The sequence below is a fragment of the Fistularia commersonii genome, chromosome 31, assembly GCF_037954325.1.
Source record: "Fistularia commersonii isolate RoL2024-O1a breed Wild chromosome 31, RoL_Fcom_v1.0, whole genome shotgun sequence".
Lineage (NCBI taxonomy): Eukaryota > Metazoa > Chordata > Actinopteri > Syngnathiformes > Fistulariidae > Fistularia > Fistularia commersonii.
The window spans coordinates 5808387-5829595 of NC_141314.1; the positions used below are offsets into that span (position 1 = coordinate 5808387).

Here is a 21209-nt window from a genome sequence, read left to right on the forward strand (position 1 = left end):
ACATGCATAAGGAAAACAACCATGGTAATTATATGACCTTGGTTTCCATATTCCCAATAGTAAGCAATACAACTATCCCACCTGTCTTTGCACACAAGTAGTAGTTGTATTTGTAGTTGTAGCAACTATACTTGCCTAGTCAGAAGCAATACAACAGGGGAGACATTGGGCCAAGTACCTGATGATTGCTGTACACAAACAATAAATGTGTCTAACTCAGAGCTTCTCAATTATTTTCTGTTACACCCCCCTAGCAAGAAGAAAACAATTCATGCCCCCCCCACTCTATAAATAATATAAGTCGTCTATAAAATTGTTATAAGTACAACTCTGCATAAAATTATATCCTTATTAACATTAAAGAAAACAAAAAAGAAAGAAATATAGTTCAACTTACGACAAAGAATAACTTTATTAACGTTGATTTTAGGTCTTTCCTCGTCTCCCACTGTAGTCACAGTGAAGCTGAGCGCTACCTACGCTTCGTCATATTTCCTCGTCTTAGCTTTCGGGTGACTTTCTTTTGTCTCCTTATCTTTGTCTCTCCACGCCTTTCTTTTCATCCCTGTTACAAAAAGAAAATTATGTTGTCTCTTGAGGGTTTGTTTACTGCACTTCATATCGCCTGCTCGGTGCAAAAAAAAAAAAACCCTACACCATAGAGCGCCACTGCTAACTACTGTAGTGGATGTGCAATTGCACTTTATTCTAGTACGGCAAAAAAAAAAAGCATGTTCCCGAGGGTCACACTCTGGCATCGCAACGCGCCCCACTGTTTGAGAAGGACTGGTCTAACTGGACAAATGCCACTAGACTGGTCTGGGTTAGGGCAGCCTTATTCTGCCACAGTGGGGGAAAGAAAATGCTAAGTTACTTCCCTCATGGACAGGGACGTGTACAATAGTTAAACCAGCATTAACAGTGTCCCTTTTACACGCAAATGCGTCAGAAACGCCAAAGCAATCAAAGCGTACCAATTTTAGTTTAACCCATAATAGTTCCACATACATTGATGCCATTGGAATCCCTCGAGGAGTACCAGACGAGTACAAATAGCAGGAAGGTTTGAGTCTGTACTCATATGGGTGACCTCAAACAAAATAATACTGTAGACAAGATAAACTACATCCATTACAATGTACAAAGGTTAGCAAACCTAACGCGAGATGCAGTAGCAGGGTAGCATCAGAGCAGCTAGCAGCCACCTCTTTGGTGACAGCGCAGAATAGGACGGCTTCAGACACGCCACTAGCCGAAAAAGGAAGTGTTTGCTCAATGTTCGTGAACAACGTTACCCATTTATTCGAAACAACGCAGCCCCTGATGGTTCGGTAACAAGAGCCCTTGAGGAGCTAAGAACACTGTCAGATCAGATGAAGGAACATTCTGGTATAGATAACCCGCTGAGTACTATGTTAGAACGCATATTTGGGAAATATAAGAGACTGTTTCTATCCATATTAACCTCCCTGGTCATAGGAGTAACAGTCATAGTCCGATGTGGATGTTGCTCCATACCATGTGCTCACTCCGTGACCGAACAACTGATCACTTGAACCATAGAAAGGAAAAATGCCACCGCTATTTTCTATGACGATGGCCAAAGGGCGGTCGCTCCTGGGACATGACGAAGACGAACAGACAAAATCAGAACCCCAATCCGATTATGATTTAGAGTCAGGAGACAAATGTACCTCAGTGTAACGTACTTTACTATCGCAATTTCCAGCTGTTTGGCGCTTGGTGTTTCCAACAAAAACAGCAACTCTCGAGCACTCGGATCCTAAGATGAGGAGTGTGACCGGAGCCGACAGGTGGCCGGACGCCAAAGGCTGACAGAACTCTGGGTAATCTTTCCTGTCCGTGCTAACGAAGCAATATTATGTAAATTGTTGTTCACTGAATGAACAAAACGGGGGAAATAGGACATGTAGCTTTGTTATGCTGTTAGTTTGCTGAAACTTTTCTCTTGTGATGTTGTTCCTGTGTTGTTGTCATTTTGTTGTGATGTTGTTACTATGTGGAAACTTTGTTGTGATGTTGTTCCTGTGTATTGTAACTATGTTGTGCTATTGCGTGTCGTTGTGATGTTGTTTCTGTGTAGTTGTAGCTTCATTGTTATAATATCATCAGTGTTGCGATGTTGTTCCTGTGTTGTAACTTTGGCCCGATGTGTTCTTGTAACTATTGTTATAACTGAGTAGTTGTGATGTTGTAGTTTTGGTGCTTGGATCTTCTTCCTGAGTTGTAGTACCAGTTGTCCACCAGGTGATTTTCTTCCTCTGCAGATCCTGGTCTCAGTAGAGAGAAGGTTTGGCCGTCGGCTCTTATTTTTCTCTTTTTAATAACCTCTAATTTATGTGCCCCCCCCCAATCCCTGCTAATCCCGGCTCAAACCCCCGGGTCCCCTCGAACCCCCCCGGCCCCCACACCCAATCCCATTGTCCTGCCTGTGGCTCGTCCAGGATGGGATCAGGCCCGACACTCCAGTCGTGTGACTGAACCTCAGATTTGCTGCCAAATCAAGTTTTTATCCCCCAAGAACACGAGCTAAACACCCCCAACACACACACACACACACACACACACACACACACACACACACACACACACAGAAGAAACAAATCCACACCAGGTTCTGGTCCACAAGGCAGCAAAACCCGCCCGTCTTCTCACTAGGTGAAGTTAGTTCCTCCAGAAACCCCCACCTCAGGTTCTGGACCTGGAGACCCAACAGGTGGGTCATGGTTCCTCCCCGAATGGATTCAAACTGATGTGATCCAACTTCCTCCTTGAAGGCAGGAGGCTCCTCAGGAATGGAGATGTTTTGACTTGAGCGACCCAAACATACCGTGTGAAATTGGGGAACCAAGCATCCTCAACATGCGGAGCAATCTACTGACCAGGCCGAGGCTGGAGGTCCAGGACCTCCAGGACCTCCAAGAGTAACAGTTCAAGAGGCAGAAGATAGATGTTCATGTCTTTGGTCAAAATGGGCCTCTGATGGTGGTGGTGAAGATGCAGAACCTGGACCTGGTCTTTAAAACCCCCTCCCAACCAGTTCTTAGGCCATGTCTGGAATAATAGTCTGGTTCCCTTCCCATCCTGGTATGATTCCTGATCTGGTCTGGTTCTGGACTAACTTCTGGTCTGGTTCTTGGTCTAGTTCCTTTCCATCTTGGTTTGGTTTGTGGTTTGGTTCCTGGTCGTATTCTGGACTCGTTCCTGGTTTGGCATCAGGTGCAGTCCCTTCCCTTCCTTGTCTGGTCACTGCCCGTTCTACTTCCAGGTCCGGTTCCGGTCTAGTTCCTGGTCCGGTTCCTTCCCGTCAGGTTTTCTTCTTTCAAACTCACCTGACTTCAACTTTCTCACGTGCAGCTCTGCTCCGAAGCACCAGGTGAGTCGGTGACGTCCTCCTCCTCCTCCACCTCCTCCTCCTCATCTTCATCAGCTTGGGTAACAAACACGTCCAGTCTGTCTGATTATTCCTCCCTCCGAGTCTCCCATCTGTCCAGTTTCTGCAGCTTCTTTCACAGCAGCAACACACTGGGCTGGTGGGGGTTCCCCCCCCCCCCCCCCCCCCCCCCTCCCCGATTGTCACCCTGCACACCAAAGCACTCTTCTATAGCTTTTTGATTGGCTTTCAATCCCCTCGCCACTGACACTCTGTATGGGAGGTGTGTGTGTGCGGCTCAGCGAGGAGATTTAGAGTGTGTGTGTGTGTGTGTGTGTGTGTATGGGAGGGGGGGCACGCAGAGGTGATTTTTCGGGGGGGGGAGGAAAGTAAAAACTGGGACAGATGGGGCTGATTGTTGCTCTTGACGCAAATTAAGGAGAGAGAGAGAGAGAGAGACATCTGCAAAGATGGACGAGCAGGGCAATTAACACACACACACACACACACACACACACAATATTAACAAGTGTGTGTGACGGAGATGTATAGTCAGGATTTCATCAGAGTCAGTCTGGCTCACATTACAATGAAGAACAAGTGTGTGTGTGTGTGTGTGTGTGTGTGTGTGTGTGTGTGTGTGTGTGTTATCCAGACTTTAAATGGTTGTTGGCCTCTTTGTTCCAGAGTCATTTTTTCTTCTTTTAAGAAATACTCTTTCTGTTTGTGGCTTCTGCTTCAGTTCTCCAAATGTTCCTGGAGGAACCTTCTCGAAAATGTGTCCTCCTGGTTCTGAAACTTGTTTGGCCATCACGCACCCAGCGCTCCCACCACGTTCTGCTCGGGTTCTCCAACCAGTCAGGACCTTCCAGGGTTAGAGGAGAACGTTCCCTGGAGGTTGCCGGAACGTCCCAGAGCGGAGAACCTTGTTCCTCCTGGAGCCTCTGCGGTGGGTGGAAACCAAGGAGGAGGAAGATGAAGAGTGAAGGAGAGGAGGAGGAGGAGGTCTTCACCCTCAGGGGTCAAAGGTCGGCGTATAGACGAGCAGTGTGCTGGATTTAATGTGAGCCATTTCTCCTTTGTTTTGATTCATCGGCCGCACACACACACACACACACACACACACACACACACGCTCTCTCACACACACACACACACTCGCGTGACAAAGCAGGGTCACACTGGGATTATCCTGCTCAGCCCTGCAGTTATTAGACTGAAGAAGAAGAAAACGACAATAAGACGACAAACATTTCACTTTGTGTGTGTGTGTGTGAGAGTGTGTGCATGTCAGTGTGTGTACAGCGAGTGAACTGTGTTCGTCTCAGTATTTGTCAGTCTGTGTTTGTGTGCATCTGTGTTTGTGTGCATCTCTGTGTCTGTCTTAGTATTTGTGTATGTGTATGTGCCTATATATGTGTGAGTATGTTTCGCTGTGCATGTATCTGTGTGTATTCGTGTGTGTATCTTTTGTATCTTTGTGAGTGCGTGTGTTTTTGTGCGCTTGTCTTCAAACTTTGTGTGCGTGTTTGTGTGTTCCTCTGTGTATATATGTATGTGTACTTTGTGTGTGTCTGTTTGTGTCTGTGTGTGTGTGTGTGTTCTTGTGTCACTGACTGTTTGCGTGTGTGTGTTTGTATTTCTCTGTCATTGCGTGTGTGTCACAGACTCTGTGTGTGTGTGTGGGTGTTTTATGTGTGCCTCCCAGCCGCAGAAGGACCTATGTTCTCCAGAAGGTTCCTGGAGAAGGTCCCCACCCCTCCAGAACCCTCTCAGAGTTGAGGGCTCTTTGTCCGCGTCGACGACGCCTCTCGCCTCTTTATCATCCAATCAGAGGCCGGCGAGCGGCGTGGAGTTCAAGCCACGCCCCCTTTCGCCGCTCACCCGAGGCGACAAAGAGCAGACACTTGACTCTGAAGAAGACCAGGGTTCTCGGGGGGCGGTGGGGGGAAACTCCAGCAGGAACACCAGGAAGAGGAGGAGGAGAAGGACCAAAGGATGGAGCACCTCAGGGTTACTTTGAAGGTCGGACGCCCAGAAGGAAGTTAAAGGAAGACGACTGAACTTTTTCGGCCATTTTTGTAGTTCTTATCAATAAAGACGATTTAAACATACATAGTGAAGAAATCAACATATTGCTTTGCTCATGAAGTAGACATCACATTTGTTTTGCTCAACACATAATCCAATTAAACAGCAGCCCGGATAAACAACGCGAGCCAGACGTAGTGCGACGTTTACAGCTCGCGATTGTAGGGGGGGGAAGACCTCCTTCTCCCAGGTCACACCTGTAAGGGAGGGCAGGTTGTCTTCTTCTCTTTCAGACATCAGTGTGAGATGGACGGGATGTGCTGACCCAGAGATAGTGGAGAAAAATGGAGAAAGAACCGGGGGAAAGTGGAAAGAAGACGCACGGGAGGAAAACAACGCACACGTGGAAGACCCTGTCACGCCTCCTATGAATATTCATGTTACAGCCGGGCAGGGAAAGAAGGGTGCTTTTTGCTGGGTGTTCCAAGCGTAAGACCTGCTGACTGCAGGCGCTACTGCAGGGAAACAGCATAAGCCTTGTATTAGATGATTTTGTATTGGGTATTTTTGAAGAAGCTTCGCTTAATAAACACATATCTAAATCGATCCATCTCGTCGTGAATCGTCTTACCCCAGCCCGATTCCCACGACTTCGATAGCAATCACAAACACATACACACAAACACACACACACACACACACTCCCGGATGCTAACAGCTTCCCGGAGCATCCTGGTCTAAAAGTCACCCGATGTCAGTGAGGGACACTCTGAAGATCTATGTCATGTCATCACAGGTCATGTGATCACGATGGTCACCTGGTTACAGTGAAGGGAACCAAGTCCGTCATCACCAAGGTCATCTGATGATGCTGAAGGTCATCCAAAGGTCATCAGATTACATTAAAGGCCAGGAGAACCGGGAACTTTGGTGTATCTTCTCTCAGAACCTCCCGTGTTCTTGCAGAACGTTCGCTCTATTTCTGGATCGGGAACAACTGAGAATGAATTCTGGTCCTAAGGACCAGGTCTGACCCAGGACCAGGTCTGAGAGCCTGTCTGGTCTTGGACTTGAGTTGAACCGGATGAAGGTTCTCTGACACATTCTCAGACACACAAACAAACATAGATGTCCGTGTGTGTGTGTGTGCGTGTGCGTGTGTGCGTGTGTGTCCTCAAGGCATTTAGCCACTTAGCCACAGACGCTCCTCCGATCAGGTTCCACCGGCGGCTCAGGGGTCAAAGGTCGGGCCGGATCAGGAGGTGTCGCCGCCGGCATCTCCGCTCTGATTGGCTGCTTTCTGCTCCAGTGGCGGCGGCTTCATCCCGGAACAAAGGGGGACAGGTTTGGTCAATAATCAAAGATTTATTTGGCTTTTTCTTTCCTCAGAGATCTGGAAATCAATAGCAATCAAGAATTGCTTTCAATAAATTAATATATTTAACAGATTTTATAACAAATCGTACAAACCACCTTTTTACAGTTGAGATTAAAACATTGAACATTTCACATTTTATACAAATTTATATTGGATCCATATTCTTGGTTAAATATTGAAAATATTTATTGTCAAAGATCGTTTTAAACAATAAATCAGTACATTTTAAACATGTTATCGGAAAAAGAACAAGTATTATTTCACTGATAATAGAGTAATAGTAATTACGAGTAATTATAGTTTTCTCACTGGAATCCTTTGTTTTTGAACATCTAGAAAACCCTGATTTGTTCCAAGGAATCATATTGACCCTATTTCTCTTCAGTCTAATCAATAAAGTTAGACTTAATGATTGATTAGCAGACAATGTTTATAACCGTCCTCAGAACAGAGGGCATCCTGGAAAACCTTAATCTATAAAAACTGAAATATAACTGAACTCATGTTTTTTTTTCTACATGTCTATGATTTCAAAGCCAGAATTTTGAATATTTGAATTTTAATGTAAATTAAACTTCAGATTATTACGAGATATTTCCTCTTCCTCGTCATGAACTTGTCGCAGCTCAGCCGAAGGGCACTGCTGCCCTCTAGTGGTCAATCTAGGTATGACAGGGTGAACACAGCCGGTGGACTCAGATTTTACCTAAAGATCAATTTGAATTGATGAATTGATCAGAAAATGATCAAACACTTTGTAAAGAACAATGGAATACAAATCAATGTATGTTGCTGTGAGTGTGTTGGCTCAACTCTGATCAGTCGATTAGTGATCAGTCAATCCTATTCACCCAGAGGAGACCCCTGCGACCTTTGACCTCCCAGTCCCTGCCTGTGCTACAGTCTATACACAACAGGAGATCATCACAGCTTCTTCTCTATCAATACTTTAATGTGGTCTTAAATTCTGGCGCTGTAACAGATATTTCAGGAGGAAATCCACATCCATGACGTCGCCACGGCGTTGACATCACCACGGCAACATCATTGCAACCATGTCCTCATGTGATTGGCCCTCACCAAAGGAGTTGCCGCCGCTGTTGTGACTGAACTCTCGTCCAGGAAGTAGTTTGAACTCAAGTGGTCACGCCTTCTTCTTCGCCATCTTCTTCTTCTTCTGGATATGCAGCCGCTGGGCGCCGCTCGCCTCCATGCCGCCTCCCAGCCGCCCCGGCATCCGCAGGGTCCTGTAGGCGGCTGACTTCCCAACTCTGGCCCCCTTCAGCGCCGCCACGTGAGGCAGCAGCGGCGGCATCCTGACGCCGAAACCCGCCTCCTCCGGCCCATGAAGCCGCAGCAGCATCTGCCGGCCCGCGGCCGCAGTCGCCGCCACCCAGCCTGCGGGAGCACAGCATGTCACCATGGCAACGATTATCATCAACAGAGGTGGCGCTCGGCTCTCCCGGATTTACCTGCGGACGACAGCGTGATGTCGGCCGCCGCCTCCAAATGACCGCAACCTTCAAGCTGCACATCCCGGGGAACCAGCGTGGGAAACGTCTTCATGCGCTCCGACCCCCCGAAGGGCACCTGGACGCAACACTAAGTGTCACAAGACGCAAACGGCAGTCACATGACCTCGGGCGGTTGCTCCTCACCCCGAGCAGCTCGCGTCCCGCGTGTTTCTCGTAGACGGCGTCCGCCCGTTCCAGGCTGGTGACATGGACCGGCACCCGCGAGGACGCCATGACGGACAGCCAGCAGGACTCCGCCCCCTGAGAACACGACGATCCATCAATCACCAGAACGATGACCCACCGGTGGAGTTGTGCTCTGAGCGGGCATGCTAAGTTAATATGACGTAGCAGGACACGTTGGTGGATTAGTGCTAGCTGCTAGCAGAGCATGTTAACTGTGGCTACAATGAGCAGACACGGAGGAAACCCTTGCTGGATTGTTAGCATCTCCTGCACTACCTGATAATATAGTGTTTAGCGATGAGTCATGGGTCTACTTCTGGGGGGACGTACACAAAAAAGGCTCTTGGAATTTCAGAGAACGTTACAAGAAGGCGTTAGCACCCCAGAGAACATAAAAATCAGCAATGAACCCCGAATATATTAGAATTTTTAGCATGGAAGTGTCTGCATGGGCCTCCTGACCTCCAGGAAGTCGATGCGGGCGAGCGCCCCGAGGAACAGGGTCATGCCGGGCTTCAACACGAAGGTCCTCGGAACGATGGCCTGGGTTGGAACCACCGACCTCACTTCTTGTTCGGTTAGCAGGCTGAGGATCTGCAGGGGCGGAAGGATGGAAACGGGCCGCTACGTTACTCCAGGAGATCCAAGGATGTCCAAGACGTGACCTTGACCAGGCGGCGACCCTTGGACCACCGCTGGAGACCTTACATCTCGCTCCTTCATGATTCCTGGCGTGTCGAACAGCCAGCGGGCGTCTTTCAGCTCATTGTAGGTGAACTCAGGCGATTTCCTGGGGGCTGCGCATGTGAAGGGCACACGGAGGTTAAAGGTCACCCAGAGACACGCGAGGGCGAGAAAGGCTGGCTCGGCTCCCTCACCTGTCGACCACTCTCCCTCACCGTTCTCCCCAAATGCCAAAGTGTCGGGGTCGAACTCGATCACCCTTCGGTTGGATCCGACCTCGGCGTGGAAGGTCCGGCCTACGCGACCTGAAGGCATAAAGCCGGGTCCATTCAACTGTTCCAGCAGGAGTAGCCCCGCCCCCTCCACTCCTCCCCCCAAAACCCCTCCTCACCCACTAAGTACCCCTGGCGGCTCAGGTGCTCCAGCTTCCTCAGCTCGTCGTGGGGCAGCTCGCTCTCCGTCTGACGCGACGCTTCGTCCAGACGCTCCTGGCGCCGGGACATCCGCTGCGGCGTCGGGTTGATGATGGGGAACTTCAGCAGGTTCAGAGTCGTCCCTGAATGCAGCACAGAGAGAAAGTCGGAATAAGATGGCGAGAAACACTCGAACAACTTTGACAGACAGCGGGACGGCGGGGCTAACGACTAACTAATAATCAAATCAGGCGGCGTGTTGTGTTGCTGTCGTCACTGTGAAGGACTAGTGCCGTTGTGAAAACGCCCTGCAGCTTCGTGTCCCCGCTAGACGACTTCAGTCCCTTACACAAAAGAAGTAAACATCTAGCTGATTAACATCAACAACAATGAGAGATTCCTTTCAGTTCCACTGTAATACTTGGCTAATACCACTAGATGGCGCAACACAGCTACAGTGAACCATCTCCTCTCAAAAGGTGCATCTCATCGGTCAGGAGAGCATCGCTGTAAAGAAGGACTACAACATTTATCATGCTAATTGTGCACAAAACTGGCCGCTAGCTAACCGTAAGATTATCCACACATGGATGCCGGACCGCCGCTCACCGGGCCACGGAGAGATGGTGGCTTTGTTGACGATGTCGGAGGCCTTGGACTTGCAGAAGTCGGACTCCAGCAGCACGTTGAAGAGCGTGGACTTCCCGGCGTTGGCGCCGCCCACCAGATAGACGTCACCTTTATACCTCCAGGTCCTCTGCAGGCTGGAGATCAGACCCTCGATGCCGAACCCCGTCTTGGCGCTGATCAGGTGGACGTCGGCCACCTGGTCCCCGATGCCTGCGTCCTGGCAGCACTTTAAGAGCCGTCGTCTGATTCGAGGCAGGTAGTTGGGTGCGTCTTTGGGTAAGAGGTCGATCTTGTTGCCGAGGACGACCACGCGCTTGTTGGTGCCCACCAGCTCCGGCAGGTCCTGGACCAAGGAGTCCGGGAGGCCCAGCAGGTCCACGATGAGCAGCACCAGAGCCTTCTGAGGCCGGAGCTGTCGGACCACGTCCCGGTACTGCTCCGGGGACACCTGCAGGTTTAGGGCCTTGTGGTGGTGCGTCAGCAGGTGGCAGCGCTGGCAGATGGCATCACCCAGGCGTTCCTCCTGCGCCAGGACCTTGAACTTCTCGCTGGGCAGGAAGCCTGGGACGGTGGTGGACATGCAGTGCAGGATGGCGCCACAACCCGAGCAGCGGGTGTCGCTCACGGGCTCCTCCACGTCCACCGTCCCGCAGACCTTGTGCTCCCCGTTCTTTTTCACCTTCTTTTTCTTCTTGGAAACCGTGGCATCCAGATCCAGGGGGAAGTCCACATCCTGGAACTCGATAAGAGAGTCCGGTGGCGGCTCCTTTCCAGCAATTCCCCTCAGAACCTCCAGCTGACGCTCCAGAGTTCGGATCTTCTCCTGCCTTGGAGGAGGAACCTTCTCCTGATGGAGATGGACCTTCAGAAAACCTGAGACACAGTTGATGATCTATGTCAATTCTACTTCTGCTTCAGCACAAAAACAAACTTCAGGAGTTTTTTTTTTTTATTGTAAGAATAACAACAAAGTTAGTTCCCGGAAAATAAAAAGGGATTCAGGAAGTGACGTCGAGAACTACAGTTCGGTCTAACGAACTACAAAACAAGAGCGATCAGTTGATCGGACTGACCAGTGTGCTCCGGGTCCCGGTCCGGCTCCAGGTCCAGGTCCAGGTCCAGGTCCAGGTCCACCAACACCAGCGGCTCCTCCAGGTTCGGGTCCACGACGCAGGTCCGGTGGCGTCCGCGACTTCCGGTGCCCAGCGGCCGCGCCGCCGCGCGTCGGGCCACCGCTTCCGGCCCCGGGAGCGAGCCGACAGACCGGGCGGCGGCCCGGAGAGCGGACACCGACACTCGCAGCGTCGCCAGCATGGTCGGCGTGACCTCGGAGCAACAACACGCACGGCTTCGCGGCACTTCCTGTACGGAAGTGACGTCAATACCGGAGTTCCGCTTTAAAAATGGGATTGAACGGTGGCACGCGGGAGGGCTCGAGCTCGGCGATCCGCAGTCAAGTGGCTGTCGTGACGTCACAGACCGGCGAGGTCAGAAAAGAAAGAGGTCTCACTCTGCTGCCTGAACAGAACCTGTTTTTTTTTATTTATTTTATTTTAATTTTTCCAATCTCATATCGATTATCAACTGATGGACGGTTTCGAATCTAGTTACGTATTTGTTGCCGACCTGTTCCCCGGGGATCAATAAAGATTGAATACGTGAAGACAACAACGACAACGTGTGTTTGATATTTCTTTCAAACACGAAAACAAAATTAACCCGGATGTCGAAAGATAATCAGCTTCAGATTCCTATATTTCACAAAATTAACTCCATTGTCGTTGATCTGATAATTCGATGGTCGGTTGCCAATGGCGACGAAGAGTACATCCGGTCCCCGCGTTCATATGGGCGTGAGACCTCACGGGAAGGATTCCTGCCAGTTTAATTTTAAACGCATTAAGTGTTTTTTTCGAGTTAAGTATTTATGCCTGACAGTAAAAACGTCGTTTCGTTTAATTTAAAATGTTTAATTTTTTCTTTTCTTTAATACTCCTGGGTGGAGTTCGTGTTTGAGCCACAAGGGGGCGCCATCACCACGTCCAGTGGAATTCTTCCAGGTTGATCGAACGTCAATCTAAATAAAAAACCTGACGACCAGAAGAAGATGATTTCCCGCACACAGACGTACTCTGGACGAGATGGATCATGGCATAGCGTCCACGGTGTCGGCTTCCGCTTTGCAACCCCCTGGCCGTCTCGCAGGCAAACAGTCCAAAGGCCGCCGTAGCCGATGAGGTCAGGCGGGCAGGGGTTGGGGTTATTTTAGGAAACTGTGTCTGTCCTTGTCAAATTACTCCACGCCTTCTTCACATTTACAAAGGCAACAGCACCGCGTGTGTGTGTGTGTGTGCGACTAAAAGTTATTTCCCAGCTGGGCGTTACTCTGGGAGGGGCGCTTTCAGAAAGAATTAGACCTGAGATGCAAACAACCCCCTGGCCTCGACCGTGTGTCAAGAAACAAGCAAGAGCCTCAAACATAAGCGGTACAATAAAAACATTTTATTAGAAAGGGACACTTTGGATCCACTAAATCTTGCTTTGCTGTGAGTAGGAGGCCGAGGCGGCTATCTAATGGCGTTTTGGTTGTCTTGTTACTGAGGAAACCGCGTGATGAGGGTGATGCCCCACGACATCGGGAGGGGGATCGAATCACCAACCTGCTGATTGGGGGGACGCTCCGTTCCACCGGACGAGCAACGGCCATCCCCGCATCACCTCAAAGATCCGACCTCCAGAATGATTCGTCATCGATGGTGACGATCCAGTGAGTAAATGTGCGGCTAACATGGAAATCACATAAATCCTGATGCTGAGGAGATGAATTTATGAGGTCAGAGTCATGGAGACGGGTGTAGAGATGATCCGGAACCTGGACTGAGCCCAGAGCAGAGGGGAAAAGAGAAATCCTTTCTTGGGGTTGATCCTTTGGTCTCCTTTGGAGACGTTGGGCCTGGTAGCTGCGCAATCGGGTGGTTGTGATTCTACTGGTGTTCTTCTGAACTCCGCTGGGCTGGAGGCATCAGTTTCTGGGTGTCCACTTAATAAACAAATGAACCTGTCAGAATGCAGTGAGACCATCTCGCGAGGTTCTATTTTAGATTTGTGTCCTAATCTGGAGGCTCACTAATCTGAACTTGGTACTTTTCTGCTGCTCTGTCCTTCTCGTCCCCTCCATTGAACCCGATCTCCTTCAAGCTCAGTACAACGACACCAGCCTTGGACACACCCAGTTGCCACGTTGTTCTTCGTAATTCCAGACTTTTCAGCGGTTCTTCTGCTTCTGCACATCACTGGATTGTCTTCTCCCCTCGTCAGACCTCCTCCGTCACCACCTAGTGTGCCGCAGTGTTGTTTTTGGCTCTGCCAAGAAGGCGATCGGCTATGACCTGCCATCCCTGCAGGACCTGTACACTTCCAGGACCCTTTGGGATGTGCGGAAAATTGTTGCCGACCCCTCGCATTACCGGCATGAAATGTCTGAGACGGGTAGGTCTTGGTCTTGTCCGTCAAGACCGAGTCCCCGCGCCACATGAACAGCTTTTTTCCACGAGCAGTTTAGAGGCTAGCTCTTTCACTCCCCTTATTGGACTCAATTTCAGGCACTCCTCCTCCTAAAAGTGCGACCTCATCCAGCTGTTTGCCAACCCGACACGTTGCATTCATGAGACGTCAGGAAAATACTTGGAGATTAGTGGCAAATAATGCGGACGAGCCTGCAGACAAAGACGTATCACCTCACACACAGATTGCACACTTCGAAGCACAGGATTATCTCTTCCTTAAATGGACTGAGGGTGTTTTTCCATTGTGGATGGCTTGGGAAGAGACACAACTTAATAAACTGAGTAGGAAGAGCTATAGCTGCTGAACAAGCTTAGGCTCTTTCTCAATACTGTGTTAATTGCTTCCTCTCCTCTCTTACAGCCTTTCCACCCCGTGCTCGGGGAGTAAATGTTCCTTCCAAAGGGGATGGCTGGAGCGCCCTCTGCTGGTCGCGGGTGGAAATTCACACTCCACAACAACGATCACACACCAGTGGACACGTGTGTTACGTAAGACATGTGTGATAGCTTGTTGTCAGGTTTCTCCACGGATTAATGTTTGGATCAGAAAACAGTGGAAATACTTTGACTAAAAGTTAGGTCAGATGATCCGTCCATCCGTCCTCTGGCTCTCCTCCAGGGAGGGGTAGCAGGGCGGCAGGCTGAACAGACAGGCCCAGACATCCCTCCCCTCCCTCCGCTTGGTCAAAGCTCTCAATCCCAAGGCGTTCCAGCCAAGAGACATAGTCCCCTACAGTTTGTCTGAGGTCTTTCCAGGGCCTCCTGCCACGTGCCCAGAACATCTCGCCGTGGAGGCGTCCGGGAGGCATCCTGACCAGATGTCTCCTCTGGATGTGGAGGAGCAGCTGCCTCTAGAATTTGTCTCAATTTCCCCCTTCTTATTTAATCTTTCTGCGTCACTGAGAGAGAAGCCACACCCCCTGTGGGAATGAGCTGTTGGACAACAACTGTGCAGACGGCTAATCCACTGACAGAAAAACCACCAGATCTGGACTGCGACCGCCACCTTTTAGTGATCATTCCCAAGATGGCGTCATTGCAGACGGGATGAAATATGAAACCACCCCGTCTGTACGTCACATTTTAGGTGCAGGATATCGATGCAACAGAATCGATTATTCTGGCATACGGTCTGGATGGGTTCGCGTTTACTCACAGCTGATCCCTGATGTAGTCCAACGTCTACCTTAAACTCCTCTGTCACACCTAAAGCACACCTCACCACTGTCTCACAGCTCCCATACAAGTCCTGCACCACCCTGACATACTTCTCTGCCACTCCAGACCTTCTTATACAACACTAGTTCCTCTCTTGGCACCCTGTCGTATGCTTTTTCTGGATCTACGAAGACGCTGCACTGTGTGTCCCCTCTGACCTTCTCTGTTCTTCTCTATCAACATCGTCAAAGCAAATACCGGGTCTGTAGTACTCTTTCTTGGCATGAAAACATACCGCTGCTCACAAACCCTCAACTCTGCCCTCACTCTATTTTCCAATACTTTTTTCCCATAACTTCATTGTGTGGCTAAACTACTTCATTCATCTATAGTTACAACAATTCTGGATGTCTCCATTGTTCTTGATTATTACATTACATTGCATTTGGCAGACGCTTTTATCCAAAGAGACTTACAATAGAGGACATAGGGACTGCAAATACACTTGCAAATACACGATGCACAGGAAATATACAGAACAGTAAGCTTGGGTTAGTGAGTTTTTTTTTTTTTTTTGACAAAGACATACACAAACATACACACACACACTGCATAGCCTAACTTGCTGCCTAACCTGATCGGGGGCATCAGCGCAGTAAAAAGTCCTGAAAGTGAACAGTTTTTACCTGTTTCTTGAAGGTTGAGATAGATGATGCTAGTCTTGTTGCTTCTGGAAGTTTGTTCTACCACTGAGGTAGTAGAACTGAGAACAGTTTTGCCTGAGATCGGTTAGAGCGAGCAAAAGGTACTGCTAGTAGGTTTGTATTAGAGGAGCGCAGCTCTCTGCCGGGAGCATAAGGTCTTATCACTTCGCTCATTATGGGCTCCAGCACACTTCTCCATTCTCCAGGCATCCTCTCGCTCTCCAAGATCCTGTTGAATGACCAAGTCAAAAACTATCGCCGCCTCTCCTAGGCATTTCCCATACCTCCAGGTACATCATCAGGACCAACTGCCTTTCCACTCTTCATCCTCTTCAATGCCCACCTCACTTTGCTTTTGCAAATGTCTGCTGCTTTGTGGTCCACAACATTCACCTATTCTGGTCTTCATTCTGCCATTATCCGAATTCATCAGTTCTTCAAAGTGCTATGTCCACCTTCTCATCTCACTTTTGGCCCCTGCCAATACATGACTGTATAGGAGCAGAAACACAGGTTGAAGTTCTCATGATGGATTTCAGATTGTTGTTTTGTTGTGACCCTGTTGTTTTGTTTGTACAAACAATATTGTGATTGACGGCAATCGTGAGTGCACGTACAGTACATGCACAGAGAAGGGATGGTCATGGTGTAGTCTGGTGGATGTAGTCAGTGAGTTCTTTGAGGGGAACGTGCCTCCTGCATCCCAGCGAAGCAGGAGAAAGCTGATACGTGTGATTCCCCTTCAGGCCCATTTAGACCAGTGAAAGTGGACGACGATCTAATGAAGTACGACGACCAAAGTCTGTTTCCCTTTTGGACGAAATGAGCCAGAGGTTACATGCCTTTCATTTTATGTCATGCGGGGATTGTTTCTGACAAGAATACCGGCCTTGTCAGAAGCGGGGGGACATTTTCGCGGTCTAAATATGGCGGACTGTCATTTCAAAGGTCCTGGTTGAGATGAGGATTAGCATGAGTGATTACTTTATTGTTACGTTTTGGCTCAGGCGGTCCGTTACAAGTCAAAGTCGGGGCAACATCTTGGCGAGAACAGCCGCAAACGTCATATGCAAGTATTAGGCTGCGGAGTTTCACAAACATTGCATTAAAAAGGCATCATAAAATCCTGATCCGGTGTGACAGAAAAACTAGGGCAAGAATGAGGGAGCGAAATGTGACCAGGACGAAAGAGGCGGTTACTCTTCAGGCTGAGCACAGAGCGAACCAGCAAACAGCTGTCCATCTCTCAAATCCCCTCTCGTGCCCCCGCATCAATGGTTCCTCCCAAACCCTGCTATATCTGCCGTGCCCCTCCCCTCTGCAAGATCCATTACTGTCTCCTGTATCCACATCCCCCCTTGGATCTGGGTAAACCACCATGATCTTGTGTCAAAGGGAGGACAGCTGGCACAGCTGGGTCACCTGAGCGTGCATCGCTCAGCGTCCACTGTCAATAAGGTATCATTCACAAAACTGGCAATTTAGAAAATGACAGCATTAACGGTAGAGTCTACTTTTCAGATGTCGCCCTATAACAGTATCACACATTTTACCACAGATCTTTTATATAAAGTAAGGCAAAGTGTGCCATAGAAAACCCAATACACCACTCGGAAAAAAAAGAACGTCAAATACTGTGAGGATTAATCTGGCCAGCGAGCGCAAGTCTGCCGCTCAGTTCCATGAGCGAGGATAAATATGTCAGTCATCTCTAGTCTTGCTGGTGAGATAGTCATTCACTTGCTGACAAACAGGGCGCGGCCCACAAGCATGAAGATGAGCCCGGACACGAGCTCCAGAGGCACGCCGGCTGCCGCCACCATGAATGAGAGACCGTAGACCACTGATACTTGGACATCTGGACACAGCTCCTCGCTCTCCTGGATGATGTAGCGCTTCACGTCCACCGCCTCCATCCACAACACAAAGAGAAGCAGCACAAGCAGGAACAGGCAGGCTGTGGAGGAATATGCACATTGTCTGAGATGAGGGAAAACCCTATCACAGCTGGGGCTCATTCTTGAGAAATGTTATGACCGTTTCTGCTGTTGCCACAGTAGCCATGTTGACATGTTGTTATAGCAACAGTTGTTCAGGGCGACACCTGGTAGTCCTAGCGCCGCGTATGTTTGTCATATGACCGGCTGACGGAAGCGGCACAGGCGACTTCAGCATGTGTTTGTTTATGACAAACCCTTCCTCCCCTTCCGCCCCGTGTTTCTCTGATTGCAAAATCGGAAAGTGATTTTATTTTTTTACCGGCGATGATGAGGAATGCACCGCCCAGCTTGTAGAGTTTGTGGCTGATGAACGGGACTCCGCAGACCAAGAGGAAGCTCCCAGCGAGAGCCGAGACCAGCCCGAGGATGATCAGCAACGTCCAGAAACCCCGAAACACTGCCGGAGAAAAGGCCATTAGTCTGTATGAACGCCGGGTGATCCTCTGAAAGACCCTGTACCTGAACAGTACATTATTGACATTAAATAGTCTTGCAATAATACCAAATCAAGGGGATGGAGACATCTTGTCACACTTTTCACTGGAATACCTTGGAATATTATGACATTTCCTCACTAATACTCCTGTGCACAAAAAGGGTAATACTCTAATGAACACTTATATGTGATGAAATTGTTTGCATTTGTGATAAGTTGCTCGAGTAGGGAGCTTGTTTTTACAGAAGGGGGTAAACCACCACATCATTTATTAAAGAAGAGGCTTTCCACTCTTACTACTGATGCTAAAAGTCTGCTCTATTTAGACAGATGTTTGAAAAACAAGTTGAAACTGCAGTTCAAGTAGAATCTGACAAAATCTCTTTAAAATCTCTCAAATCAGGCTTTGTTAATGATGCTAGTGCGGATAGTTAGCTGATTTTAGCAAAGCCGATAGTCAGCTTGTTTTATCTATGAAGATGAGTAGTAGGCTTATTTTAGCACTGCAAATTGTTAGCTTATTTTAACTACTAAGCTGAATATATAGCTCATTTGAGCACTGCCAAGTTTGCTTATTTTGGCCCTACCAATATTTAATTGTATTTTTTATATGACGACTATATAGCTTAGTTCAGCACCACCAATTCTTAGCTTATATTAACTATGAAGAATAATCAGCTTGTTTTATCACTCACAATAATTACCTTGTTTTGGTACTGCCGATAGCTAGCTTATTGTAACTACAAAGAATCGTTATCTCATTTAAGTATTGCCAATAGTTAACTTATTTTATCAGTCAGCCCATTCCCAGCGTTTATGTTTAACAGTGCCATGCTGTGCTAAGTGACAATTAAATCTTTTTTTATGATTTCCACGGTAGTGTTCGGCTTTAGTCACAGCCGTTGATCTAATTTTAAGCTACGGCTAATTTGGCTAATCTTTTTAAGTTGTCAGGCTGTTGTGTTACATTCTAGAAATTCTTCTACTACCACACTAATGTATCCAGTTGTAGCGGACTCTAACGACACGTCCTCCTCTCATGTCATGTCCATGACTGAGTGAAAAATGTCCAATATTTGAGTACAACGTCAAATGTTTTGATTGTTTCTCCACAACAACCGTTGTATTTAATTCGTCTTGCGCTTTGCATTGGACATCAAGGTACTTTTTGCTGCACAGGACCGCGGCTCTATTTATGCAGCACCATTTCAAAGACACCTGCAAAGTTCCTCATCCTTAATTCATAGTTTGAAAAGATAAGAAGACATATATGTTGTGAAAAAAAAAGGATTTTCTAGTATTGAAGAGGTATCAATAACATTATAGTATATTGTTTTATTTTTATTTTGTTGCTGTCATCTGTTGTTATATATTTTTATTCTACTGCGCCCATACTGTCTATTGAAAACATTTTAATGCAGACCCCTACAAATTTACATCATGCTGGCCTAATGGCAGTGAAAATCCTTGAATATTGAGAATTCATTATTTGATTTTTTTTACATCTTGATTTTATTGAGGAGGGCTTGAAAACAGACGTATTATTTATTATCTCTGATGTTGTTTTATTCAAACATTTTTCTCATTTTAATTTCTGTTAATTTTCTTTTGAGAATCATCAAAGACATATGTTTACCCGTTTAGAATCCAAATGTGTGTCTTTGGTTGTAAAAAGACATTATTTTGTTGTGTAACTGAATCTTCCATCCACACATAGGAGACGTACTTTAAATACGTTAAAGTTCTAAGTTGGAGAAAATGTCCAGGATCATTTAATTATCTTATCGCGGAGGCAAGGATCTGATTTGTTTGGATTTTATTTGCTAACCGGGTGTTACGGAATAAAAAACAAATGCATTCTGTTGACCAGTTGGTTGGTTTTGAGACATTACCTGCAGTGGTGTCATAATTGGGATGAGGTACGGGTCCGAGTGTGACCGGCAGGGGAAAGAGGTAACCGTTCACACACAACTTGGATTCCGGCTGGTTTGCTGTGGGGAAATATCACGAAAAAAATTAAACAAACAATCACATCGAGCAGACTCCAGTTATCTCTATGCTGGTTTTCGTTTCGTCGTCGGAGAAAAGTGTGCCTGACGTACTGAAGAGAGTTGCCAGGACGGCGTGCTTCGTAGCCTCCACCTGGAACACGCAGCGCCAGAAAAAGCCCTCGTGGTGGAGGGAGAGGGACGCAGGACGGACCGCGACCGTCTCCAAGGCTGGGATCTGAGGAACAGAAGGCGGCAGGCAACGCATTCATCCATTCACACCCATCGGTAGCAACTGTGGGGGTTCAGCGTCTGGCAGAGGACAGTTAAGGATGCAGACGGGAGGAGCTGGGAATCGAACCAGCAACCTCCCGATTGGAGGGACCAGCCATCCCATAAATAAAGCAATTGACAGTCAGTTATCAGGCCTTAACGCCTGCCAACTCTCCCTCCCAACTTTATGTGTGCCATCCGGTATTAGAGCTGGAATACGAAGGATTAACACGCCATTAGCATTAGCCAACGGCTAATGTTTCCATGGTGATGATTGTATGGATTTTTACGCTCATTTAACTGGAGATGGCGTCACAAGCACTTCGGATTGTTTTTCAACAAGACAAACAGAAATCCTGTTGAATTAATCGATGAGAGGTCCGCCTTTAAGGGAGGATCAGCAACTGCACACTTCATTCCTCTCAGAAATAAAGTATATATCAAGCGCAACGTCATATGTCTTCATAATGACGTGCCTAAGGTTTAACCTGCACAGGTTTTATAACGAACGACGTGCATGTCCTACCTCCGTGCTGTTGGCATCTCCTCCTGCCGGAGAATGCTGGGAAAATTCTAAACAGTTGTCACTGGCCACCAGCCAGTAGTCCGTACCGAAGGCCAGGAAGAAGCACAGGGTCCCCAACGCGCCGAACACCCCTCCGGCCAAAGCTGCAGCTCCCACCCTCATAGCGTCCTCCTCGCGCGTCCTTCCCCTAAGCCCCCGAATTATTCGGTCGGTGCGACTCGCCGCCGAATGCTCCGCAACCCTCTGGCCGACGCTAAAGAAAACACTGCTCCCCTCGCCCCCGTGGAAACGAGGAGGTCAGACCAGCGGGTGTATTTTAGGAAACAGT

At 48.2% G+C, this 21209-nt stretch overlaps 2 protein-coding genes and 2 long non-coding RNA genes across 8 annotated transcripts; 2 read left to right on the plus strand and 2 right to left on the minus strand.

Annotated features, from left to right (window-relative positions):
• The first annotated feature begins 1511 nt into the window (after positions 1-1511).
• On the plus strand, positions 1512-6344 carry LOC147215681 (uncharacterized). 3 transcript variants are annotated; one of them, XR_015109220.1, is made up of 4 exons: positions 1512-1847; positions 3290-3397; positions 4137-4457; positions 5062-5596. It is a non-coding gene; the product is annotated as an uncharacterized LOC147215681 (long non-coding RNA). The 3 variants fall into 3 exon arrangements; XR_015109221.1 differs by lacking the exons at positions 1512-1847; positions 5062-5596 and adding exons at positions 5719-5864; positions 6222-6344 and having other exon boundaries at positions 2139-3397; XR_015109219.1 differs by lacking the exon at positions 1512-1847 and having other exon boundaries at positions 2139-3397; positions 5062-5593.
• On the minus strand, positions 5606-11760 carry noa1 (nitric oxide associated 1). Of its 2 annotated transcripts, XR_015109218.1 has the most exons (10): positions 11304-11760; positions 10210-11103; positions 9579-9743; positions 9382-9492; positions 9212-9300; positions 8966-9097; positions 8462-8578; positions 8276-8393; positions 7884-8201; positions 5606-6743 (listed from the first exon to the last, which is right to left on the minus strand). XR_015109218.1 is itself a non-coding variant. In XM_086178701.1 (9 exons), the coding sequence occupies exons 1-9, from the start codon at positions 11542-11544 to the stop codon at positions 7948-7950; spliced, it is 2121 nt and encodes a 706-aa protein (XP_086034827.1). In that variant the 5' UTR covers positions 11545-11759; the 3' UTR covers positions 6771-7947. The 2 variants fall into 2 exon arrangements, 1 of the variants encoding a protein (XP_086034827.1); XM_086178701.1 differs by lacking the exon at positions 5606-6743 and having other exon boundaries at positions 6771-8201; positions 11304-11759.
• An 856-nt stretch (positions 11761-12616) lies between these two features.
• On the plus strand, positions 12617-20127 carry LOC147215683 (uncharacterized). 2 transcript variants are annotated; one of them, XR_015109232.1, is made up of 4 exons: positions 12617-12716; positions 12833-12997; positions 14158-14285; positions 17413-20127. It is a non-coding gene; the product is annotated as an uncharacterized LOC147215683 (long non-coding RNA). The 2 variants fall into 2 exon arrangements; XR_015109231.1 differs by lacking the exon at positions 12617-12716 and having other exon boundaries at positions 12742-12997.
• On the minus strand, positions 16625-21158 carry LOC147215684 (transmembrane protein 182-like). The gene is made up of 5 exons (XM_086178785.1): positions 20882-21158; positions 20197-20320; positions 19987-20085; positions 17918-18055; positions 16625-17615 (listed from the first exon to the last, which is right to left on the minus strand). Exons 1-5 carry the CDS (start codon positions 21041-21043, stop codon positions 17395-17397), a joined length of 744 nt encoding a protein of 247 aa, XP_086034911.1. The 5' UTR covers positions 21044-21158; the 3' UTR covers positions 16625-17394.
• Between the last annotated feature and the right edge of the window lie 51 nt (positions 21159-21209).

Excerpts from the sequence above, each read along its gene's own strand:
- noa1 (XM_086178701.1), bottom strand. The coding sequence starts at position 11,544 with ATGCTGGCGACGCTGCGAGTGTCGGTGTCCGCTCTCCGGGCCGCCGCC. Across the intron at positions 9,493-9,578 it reads CCGCCAGGGGTACTTAGTGG|GTCGCGTAGGCCGGACCTTC; the intron begins GTGAGGAGGGGT and ends TTATGCCTTCAG. Across the intron at positions 9,301-9,381 it reads TGAGGGAGAGTGGTCGACAG|CCCCCAGGAAATCGCCTGAG; the intron begins GTGAGGGAGCCG and ends TCACATGCGCAG.
- LOC147215684 (XM_086178785.1), bottom strand. The coding sequence starts at position 21,043 with ATGAGGGTGGGAGCTGCAGCTTTGGCCGGAGGGGTGTTCGGCGCGTTG. Across the intron at positions 18,056-19,986 it reads CAATTATGACACCACTGCAG|TGTTTCGGGGTTTCTGGACG; the intron begins GTAATGTCTCAA and ends TTTCTCCGGCAG. Across the intron at positions 17,616-17,917 it reads TGCATTCCTCATCATCGCCG|CCTGCCTGTTCCTGCTTGTG; the intron begins GTAAAAAAATAA and ends ATTCCTCCACAG.